This window comes from Bison bison, unplaced genomic scaffold, assembly GCF_000754665.1.
Source record: "Bison bison bison isolate TAMUID 2011002044 unplaced genomic scaffold, Bison_UMD1.0 scf7180017864452, whole genome shotgun sequence".
NCBI classification, from domain to species: Eukaryota; Metazoa; Chordata; class Mammalia; order Artiodactyla; family Bovidae; genus Bison; species Bison bison.
The window spans coordinates 9,153,253-9,163,235 of NW_011495014.1; the positions used below are offsets into that span (position 1 = coordinate 9,153,253).

General features: G+C 44.7%; 1 protein-coding gene across 1 annotated transcript in view; it reads left to right on the forward strand.

Annotated features, from left to right (window-relative positions):
* Positions 1-9,495: 9,495 nt before the first annotated feature.
* Positions 9,496-9,983, forward strand: part of PLA2R1 (phospholipase A2 receptor 1, 180kDa) — a 134,962-nt gene continuing 134,474 nt past the window's right edge. The window contains exons 1-2 of the mRNA XM_010859024.1: positions 9,496-9,592; positions 9,730-9,866. Of these exons, the coding sequence (XP_010857326.1) occupies positions 9,496-9,592; positions 9,730-9,866 (234 nt within the window). The remainder of the gene's footprint in view (positions 9,593-9,729; positions 9,867-9,983) is intronic.

The window sequence follows — 9,983 nt, forward strand, 5'->3', positions numbered from 1 at the left end:
ATGCAAATTTAAACCACAATGAAATACCACTGTACTACTATTAGGAGAGCTAAAATTTTAAAAACTGACCATACTCAATATTGATAAGAATATTAGATTCCAAGGGCTCCCATAACAAAAGTACTACAAAGAAGGTGGTTTAAGAAACAAGATTTATTTTCTCACGTTTTTGAAGGCTAGAAACCCAAAAAAGTGTCAGAAGGTTGGTTCCTTCTGAAGGCTGTGAAAGAAAGATCTGTTCCATGCCCTTTTCATCTGTTCCATGCCCTTTTCCTAGCTTCTGGGGATTTGCTGGCATTCCTCGGCATTCTTAGCTTATACAGGTATCACAGCAATCTCTGCCTTCATCTTCACATGGTGTTTTCCCTGCATGCATGCCTGTCTCAGTGTCCAAATGTCATGATGACCTCATCTTAACTTTATCACGTGTAATGACTTCATTTCCAAATTAGGCCACAAGGACTAAGGGTCAGGACTTTAACATCTTTAGGGAGGATAGAATTCAACCCACCACAGCTAGGATATGGAGGAACTGGAATTTGCATACTACTGGTGGGAGAGTAAAATGGTACAACTACTTTGGAAAACAATTTGGTAGCTTCTGAAAAAATTAAATGCATAACCACTCTCTTATCCAGTTATTCTTCTTATAGTTATTCACTCAAGAAAAATGAAAGGATATGTGTCCACATAAGGATTTATACATGAAAGTTCTTTGCAACTTTATTTATAATAGCACAATACTAGAAACAGCCCAAATATCTATCAGTAGGTAAATGGATAAAGAGATTGTGGTATATCCATACAGTGGAAAAATCACTCAGAAATAAAAATAATTAAAATTTTAATGTATGCAATAACATGGCTGTATTTCCAAATAACAATACGGAATGAAAGAAACCAGAACCCGCCCCCTCAAAAAAAGCATATGCTATATAATTTCATTTACATGAAATTCTGGAAATCTCAAACCAATCTATAGTGACAGAAAGCAGATCAGTAGTTGACTGGGGTGTGGGATAGGGAATAACAGAAGAGGGGGGCTTTCCAAGGAACACAGTGGAATTAGTAAGGAGGATAGATACGTTCACTCTTTTGATTACAGTAACAGTTTCAAGGGTGTATAGATATGTCAAAATTTTTTAAACTGTATATTTTACACCTAGGTAGTTTACTGTTTGTCAATTTCATCTCAATTAAGCTACAACAGCAGGGGGACTTCCCTGGTGGTCCAGGGGCCGAGACACTGTGCTTCCCCCGCAGGGGATGTGGGTTTGACCCCTAGCTGAGGAACTACCACTATCCTGCATGCTCTGAGCCCAAGAAGTAAAAATTTTTTAAATATACAGCAAAGGTCTTCTATAATTTTCTAATCCACTGGATTCACTAGGAATGTATTAAGAATGTTATTTCATCCATCATTCTTAAAGGCTGAGGTTTCTGGCCAACAAATTGCTTTTTCCTAGTAATAAAATGAAAATGAAGCCATTATTCAGGAACAAAACTACATGTTGATTTATAAACATAATACAGGAAAATTAAGTTAAATTGACGAAGTCCTGGTCATCTGACTACCAATATCTTCTCCTTTTACAAAATCCACACTTTCAGTAACACTGTGATTTCTGTTTTAGCTTAGAAAAGTTGTAAAGGTGTGGAAAAACTAAGTAGCCTTCCTTGGAAGATTCTAGAAGACCAAGCAAAATAAAACAGGATTGCCAACTTATTAGTGCTCTATTCACTTAGCTTTGCTCACCTGCTTCGCAGAAAGCTACACTGAACTTTAATACTTAAGCCATTTAACCTGAGAAGGGCAGATGAAGCTCTTTGTCTGCCAGTTTTTTTTTCATAGCTCCTTGACTGGCTCATGTCTAATCCTCTCTTTTTATCTTCCACCCTGAGCTTTAACATTTTGAATTGTCTTAGAAATGAGACTTGACAAGTCTCCAACCCTCTGGGCACATGTGAGAAGACAAGTATGAACACACCACAGGCTGTCTGTCCCTGATCCATCAGGATCATTTTCCCTCCCACAGAATGGCTTTGGGTCCCAGAGCACGGAGGAGGAGGCCCTGCTAGAGTGTGGCATTTGACTCAACGTTATTTCTCATTCTATAACAACCTGCATGGTAGGTTTTTGTTGTTCTACATACAGAGAGGAAGCTCAGCAAGATTATGTAATTTGACCAAAGTAACACAGCTAAGAATTAAGGGAGAAGGATTTTTTAACCCATCAACTCTACCCTGCTCTCTTTCTCCTCCTCCTCCTTTTACCTAATCCTTCAAGATGCAAACATGCCCACAGAACCTGTTTTGATTTATCAGAATTTCTTTAGGTGAAATCAAAAGGTGCAACCACCCCTCTATTTTGTTATTGTTTGTATTTTTAAAACAGCATGGTGATTAAAAAACAACTGTCTTATATACTTTTCTGAATACTAAATGGAATAGAATATCTAAATTACTAGAAAATGACAAATGTTAAAATAAATACTGATTGTTCCCCAGGGTTCCCATTAAGTTCTGGAAAGTTATAGCCTGCAGGGTAACAACCAAAGATGCAGACCTGGAGAAGGCTCTCTCACAGTGCAAGTTCCTAAATGGGGCCCCTAGAGTCAGGCGATGCCGTTCGCCCATGACAGCCATGCCAGGCTTCCAGGGCTGCTGCCCACACCTGGCTCCTCCCTCCCTGTGTTAACACAGCCAGTGGGAAATTTTACTTCTAAAACCAGCCTCTCTCCCTGAACTAAGAGGTTTCTTGTAGGTTTCCTTTCCATTTCAAGTGCCAGACATTACCTTCTGCCCCTACCTACTCAGAACCCAAGAGGTTCATGGGAGAAACCAGAAATTCTCCACCCCAGCTGCACATTACAATCACTTTAGGAGCTTAAAAAAAAAATGTACTTACACCTGGGTCCCACTCCCGATCATCTGAACCAGAATCAATGGGAGTTGGGGCCTCTGCGTTGGTGGTTTTTAAAAGCTATTCTGGGGACTTTGACCATGGTGAGGGCTGAGCACCACTGGACCAGCTAGGTTTCAGACAACACGTGTTGCTGGTGGTCATGCTCCCTGGAGAGGTTCCTGTTTCTTCTTCAGATATGTGCCCCTTTGCCTACTTCGTCTGCACATCCCCTTCGAGGCTACATGTGGAAAACGGAAGGAGAACATGAGTGTGCAGAAATGAGATCACGCGCTGGCAGGGGAGACTTAAGATAGCCTATGAAGACCAGTCAGGAGAAGGAAATGGCAACCCACTCCAGTATTCTTGCCTGGAGAATTCCGTGGACAGAGGAGCCTGGTGGGCTGCTGTCCACAGGGTCACACAGAGTTGGACATGAACTGAAGCGACTTAGCATGCGTGCATGCATTGGAGAAGGAAATGGCAAGCCACTCCAGTGTTCTTGCCTGGAGAATCCCAGGGACGGGGGAGCCTGGAGGGCTGCCGTCTATGGGGTCGCACAGAGTCGGACATGACTGAAGCGACGCAGCAGCAGCAGTAGCATGAAGACCAGTCAAGACAGAGGCTCAGCTGAAACTCCCAAGTGAGTGGAAATTTCTGGCTAAATATTGCATACTGGGAGAGCCATTAATTGAATTGAATTAATACAAATCGCTGCCTAGACAAAGGTGAAAAACTAGTTCATTAACTCAGTACTGAAATTGGTCTTTAGCCCAATGAACTTTCAGTTGTTTTCACCCCTTAGTATTCCGGCGACTGTGGGTGTTAGTTAAAATACCACACTGCGGCTTGAGCACAAAATAAAGCAATATTCTGAACACACTCAGGAGTGTTTAATAAATGGCTCGGGGAAAGCTGCTGAAAATACATATTAAATAGGTTAGAAAATTCCTGTCTTACATAAACCAATATTCTCTTTTGTCTAAGGTACGATTTCCTCTTAATGAGATAGCTTATTACATGAAGCTAATGGGTAGCTCAGGGCAGGGCTTTAACAATACGTCATTTAAGCTCTCAGTGTCCTCATCAGCATATGATGACTGTAATGAGACCTACTTCACAGCATAACCAATGTGGGTATTATCTAATAACTGTGGGTATTATCTAATAATCTAAGATGTGGTCACATCTCCTGCGTGCTCACTCCTGGCCAGGTTATGGGTGTTTTCCCTGTGTTCCAACACGGCGTGGACACTTGTAGTGTTCCATTTTACAGAAAGGAAGCTGAGGCTGGGTGAGGTGCCGTGACTTGGCATAGATCATAGAGCAGACTCCCACCCAGGCTGCCTTACCTCTTCACCACCACGGCGTTGATACAGCCAGCACTCCAGGAATGGCAGCTTCTGAGAAGAAACCAGGACCATTATATGGCTTTTCTCTCCACCCAGCAAGAAACCAAATCACCCCTCATTCTTTGTTTGCCCCCCAAATATTTTCTTTATTTAAGTAGTAACAGTAATAAAACTACCTTGGCCGAGTGTTTACTCTGTGTCAGTCACTGTTCTAAGCACCTTTCAGGTATAAACTCTTTAAATCTTAACAACAGGCCAGTGAAACGGCACTATTATTATTATTGGAATTCTGCAGATGAAACAACTAAGGCTGTGGAGGTAAAGCAGCCCGCTGCAGCCACAGAGCTAGTGAATGACGAACCCAGGGTCTGGACCTGGCAGTCTGGCCCCAGGGCCTCCTCTGGTTGCCTCCACTTGGCGACCTGTGAGAATGCAGTTGAGTCCTGTGAGATTCCATCACCATCAATCATCAACTTCTTTCTTGTCTTCAATTTGCTGTCATCTGACTGGGTGACATCAATCTGGATGCAGCCCAGTGTCCACCTTCTCCCTGCATGTACCTGGGCTTTACGTATCATTAAGAAAAGACCGTCTACTATGAAATCGTGGTCCCTGACCACATCTGAGCCCTTGGTGATGCCCAGATGTCTGGCCACATTTCCCCAGTAGCTCTGAGGACATCAGAGCCAGTTTCATCTCCTCTCCTCAACTCCTTTCTAGTCCAGACAAGAGCCATCTCTTTATTTAAGATCCTGCTGCAGCCTCCTAACCCTTGGGTATTGCTTACCTCCAATCTGTTCTGCAAAATATAGTAGGAAAGTTCTTTTTAAAACATAGCACATAAGTCTGGTCACAGTGAAACCTCTTAATGGCTTCCCCTTGGCTTTAGCACAAAGATTTTTAACATGATTTTGGACCTAGCTTAAGCCTTTCCTATTCAGGCTTCATGTTCCCAAAGCCTCCCACCTCAATTTCTAGTCTTCCTGCTCAAAGAACTTCTCAAGCATCTGCTGTCCACCCTTGCCTCTATTCCCTCTGTCTGGTACATTTTTCCACTCCCTGTTAGCTCAGTTAAGTCTGTCCTATCCCATCAGCCCTGCATTCCCATTCATACTTCCAAGCAACAACTCACTTGCTTTTTGTACCACAGCTTCTTACATTTTCTAGAATTTTATAGAAATTGTATCACAACATATATATTCTTTTTTGTCTAGATTCTTTCACTCAGCATAATTGCTTCAAGATGCAACCATGCTGTTCCATGCATCAGTCATTCATTTCTTTTAATTGCTGAGTAGTATTCCATTGCATGCTGCTGCTGCTAAGTCACTTCAGTCATGTCCGACTCTGTGCGACCCCATAGACGGCAGCCCACCAGGCTCCCCCGTCCCTGGGATTCTCCAGCAAGAACACTGGAGTGGGTTGCCATTTCCTTCTCCAAGGCATGAAAGTGAAAAGTGAAAGTGAAGTCGCTCAGTTGTGTCCAAATCTTAGCCACCCCATGGACTGCAGCCTACCAGGCTCCTCTGCCCATGGGATTTTCCAGGCAAGAGCACTGGAGTGGGGTGCCATCGCCTTCTCCATTCCGTTACATAGGTAGACCTAAATCTATTTATCTATTCATTCCTTGATGGGTATCTGAGTTGTTTCCAGTTTGGAGCTATAACAATAAAGCTGCTATGAACATTCATGAACAAACCTTATATGGACATTCTTGGGTAGATACTTAAGAGTGGAATGTCTGGATCATATGGTTGTTAGACTAGATTGAAAAGTGTCCCCCTTAAATCACATCCACATGGAACCTCAGAATAAGACTTTATTTGGAAATAGGTGATTATTAAAATCAGGTCATACTGGATCACAGTGGTTCCTAAATGCAATACTGATGTTTTTATAAGAGAGATATAAAGGGAAGAAATCCATGTGATAATGTGGGTAGAGACTGCAAGGATATAATGAATTTTCTTCACCATTTTCACTCAACATAGTTCAGGTTTCTAATTGTTTTCCCAGTTTCAAATGAGTCCAAACATTATATCCCTTTCTACCTCCTTCCCTCCTTCATTCATTCATTCAGCAGGGACATCCTGAGCATTTACTAAGTGTCAGAACAGTGCCACCCTGGAGAGTCCAAGAGAAGAAAAAGGTAGTGGGCTCTTCAAGAAATTTACATCAGATGAAAAGTATAAATAAAGGAATAATTCTAATCCAAAGTTATGAACTGAGAGATGGAAGATGTGCCAGGCATGCAGGGGCAGGTGTTCCAGGTGTGTGGGGCGCAGGGGTGAAGAGGAGACATCAGTTCAGCAGAATAGAGCTCTTCAGGGTTCCCTCCTGAGCTTCCCTTTGCTCTTCTTTTTGCAGCCCCACTCCCTCCTCCCATTTCCAAAGCTCCCATAAAAGGACACTGAAAATATGCCAGACTCTGTGCCAAGCACTATTTCATTTAATACAGCAGCACTTTGAAGCAAATAGTACCACCCACCTGCATTTTATACAGAAGGAACTTCTAGAGACTTCCCTGGTGGTCTAGTGGCTAAGACTCCATGCTCCCAATGCAGGGGGCCCGGGTTCCATCCCTGGTCAGAGAACTAGAACCCTTATACCATAACTAAGACCTGGTATAGCCAAATAAATAAATTTAGAAAAGGAGGTGGAGTGAGGAAACTGGGGCTAAGGAGACTAACCAGCAGATAAGCGACAAAGCACCTACTCTAACCATCACACTATCCTGCCTCACGAATCTGAAACACAGGCAAGACCGTGAGATGGGGAAGGATCATTTTCTCAAAGGCTTAAAAGCTCTTTGCCACATTTCCCACCTCAAAGACACATGCAATACTTTCAGGAAGAGATGAAAACTAGCTCTTTAGGAGTCTTCTAATCATTGAATAGGAAATTTGGTGTCAGGAGGCCAGGAAGCTGTTATCACCATTCTTCGTTACACTAATTGCTTTGAAGATGAAATATGGCTTGTTTCCCTCTTTATCCTGCTCATATTCATAGCTCTGCTCCTTTGGAATATTATCTGCTGTGGGTCAGGGAAGGTTTTTTCCCCTCATTACATAGAGGATAAAACTGAAGCCAGAGCAGGTGTATATATCACCCAGATCCCACAGCCAGTGGGAGGTAGCCGAGTGTCCCAGTGACTGACCTTGCTTTTCAGGTTGCCCCAGTAGCTGCCCTTTGCTCCAGCAGGTCTGCCCACTCACTCTCTCCCATACAAGCAGTTCTCACGCCAACTTTTGTATTTTTTGGCACAGCTTCTTCCCATCCTAAAACAGCCTCTTCCTCCCAAATATTCTTCACTCCATCACAGCACATCTAACCCTGAACAGTCACTCTAGCATGGCCTCTCCCACTTTTACTCCCACTGTACTGCACCTCACCAAGGATTAACATCAGGATTGCACTTTCCTAGTTAATTGTGCCACTTGGATAACACTCAGCTATCGCAATAGATGCCAGCCCGCTCAGGGCTGAATCATCTACTTTGGGGTTTTCCCATAGTATGCAATGTAGTTCTGAGGCCACAAAAGAGACTGATAAATACATCATGACTGAGGTCTATATACTCCTATATGCTGAAAACATCCCTTTTCTACATGTTTCAGGCAGGGATGCTGACTTCTCCATAAAAGAATATTTATTGACTCGGTTAGTGGAAATGTCCACATTTTCTCAGCCTCACCTGTTTTTTTTTTTTTCACTCCAGCAACAGCCAGCCCTACACAGCTTCCCTCCTGGGCAGGGTGTCAGCAGCTCACCACTGCCCATGCCATGCACCTGTTGCTGCCTGCCCCAGGGCTATCCCTGCTTCCCTATTTCACTCTGATCTCCAATTCCACTCCCTGCCAGGGATCTCATCCCAGGCTCTGCTTCCAGGGGATCTGGGCTAAGACAGTATGAATCCACTTGGGCTGACTCAATAAAATATCAGAAGCTGGGCGGTTTAAACAATGGAAACATATTTCTCAGTTTTGGAGGCTGGAAAGTCCAAAATCAAGTTCCTGAAGATTTGGGGGTTTGATGAGTTCTCTGCCTGTTTCGTAGATGGCTACCTTCTGGCTGTGTATCCTCACATGGCCTCTCCTTGGTGCCTGGGTGGAAAGATCTCTCTCTTCCTCTCCTTATAAGGTTGACCTTATCTAGGACCCCAGCTCTTAGACTTCATTTAAACTTAATTAACTCCTAAAATCCCCATATCCAAATACAACTTGGAGGTGGGGAACAGTTAGGACTTTAACAAATGGGGTACTGGGGACACAATTCAGTCTACAGCCGACAGTATCATTTAAAACTATTGGTTTGAGGGAGCTTCCCTGGCAGTTCAGTAGTTAGGACTCCAGGCTGCCAATGCAGGGGGCATGGGTTCAATCCCTGGTGGAGGAACAAGGATCCCACATGGGGGTAGCCCCCAACACACACACCCTGCCAAAAAATAATTGGTTTGGATCAATAGGCAGCTAAGGAAAGCAAGGTTCTCCAAGATTGCACCACCTTCCTTTTTATTTTTTAAAGCTCCATTTTGCTCTCTTCCCTCCTTTATGTTTTAATGACTAGCATCATAAACAATGTTTTATTTAAGGACTATTTAGGAAAGATACTATACTAGCCTGTTCTCATGAATATTAAACATTTCTAGTAGGCTTCCCTGCTAGTAGGCAGATGGTAAAGAATTTGTCAATCTGCCTGCAATGCCAGCGATCCGGGTTCAATCCCTGGGTGAGGAAGATCCCCTGGAGAAAGAAATGGCAACCCACTCCAATATTCTTGCCTGGAGAATTCCATGGACACATGAGCCTGGCGGGCTATAGTCCATGGGGCCCGCAAAGAGTCGGACACAACTGAGCAACTAACACACACACACACACACACACACACTTCTGCTAGTTACCCGAAAGACTACATTCTAGTCACAGTTTTCCTAGTTTAGGGAGGAACTTTTGCCAACTTAAAGTGTAACCTCTTAGAGAAAATCACTTTGCTTTTCTGGACCGGTTTTTTAGGTATAAAGTGGGACAACAAGGTAACAGCTGTGACACGGGATAACCCGGCTATTCTGCTGGGTTAGGAGAATCTGAGATGGAAGGGGGAGGTACTCTGTAAAGGGGAAAGGAGCTCAGCAAGGGAAGAAGCTTCAGGGTTCTCTGGAGTGAGTAGGGCGGGGACCCTGGCGCACCCCCAGGGACCTCTGGGCTCCACATTCCAGGGGAGAGGGAGTCCAGAGCGTTCCTAATGCGCCTGGGTCCTCGGAGCAGCTCGGTTTCCTCTAAGCTGCCTGCCGCCAAACCCGCAGTGTTTACCAGAACCCGGGTGGTGTATAAACCCAAATGTCAGACTTCCTGTCCCAGAGATTTTCAACTCGCTCACCCCCAGCTCCTATTCGGCCTCCCCCAGGAAGGAGAGGGAAGGCTGGAAGCAGGAGGAGCTAGCCCGGGGCAGCCTCCCCCCTCCCTCTCCACCCTAAAGGCAGGAATTTCTGGGACGGGCAGATTGTCCACCCCTCTTCCTCCTCCTGCTCCAAGCCGCAAAGGGAGAACCTCCGCGACTTTTCCGTCTTCCAGCCAGAGAGTCCCCCCACCGTGGCGACAGGGGTGACTGACGAAGTGGGTCTCGGGGACGCAGGGGTGGCGAGGCCCCCGGGGAGGGTTGGAGCGCGGAGGAGGCTGCGGTCCTGCCCTCCCCCACCCCACCCACCGCAGGGCTGGGCGCTGGGGCTGCGG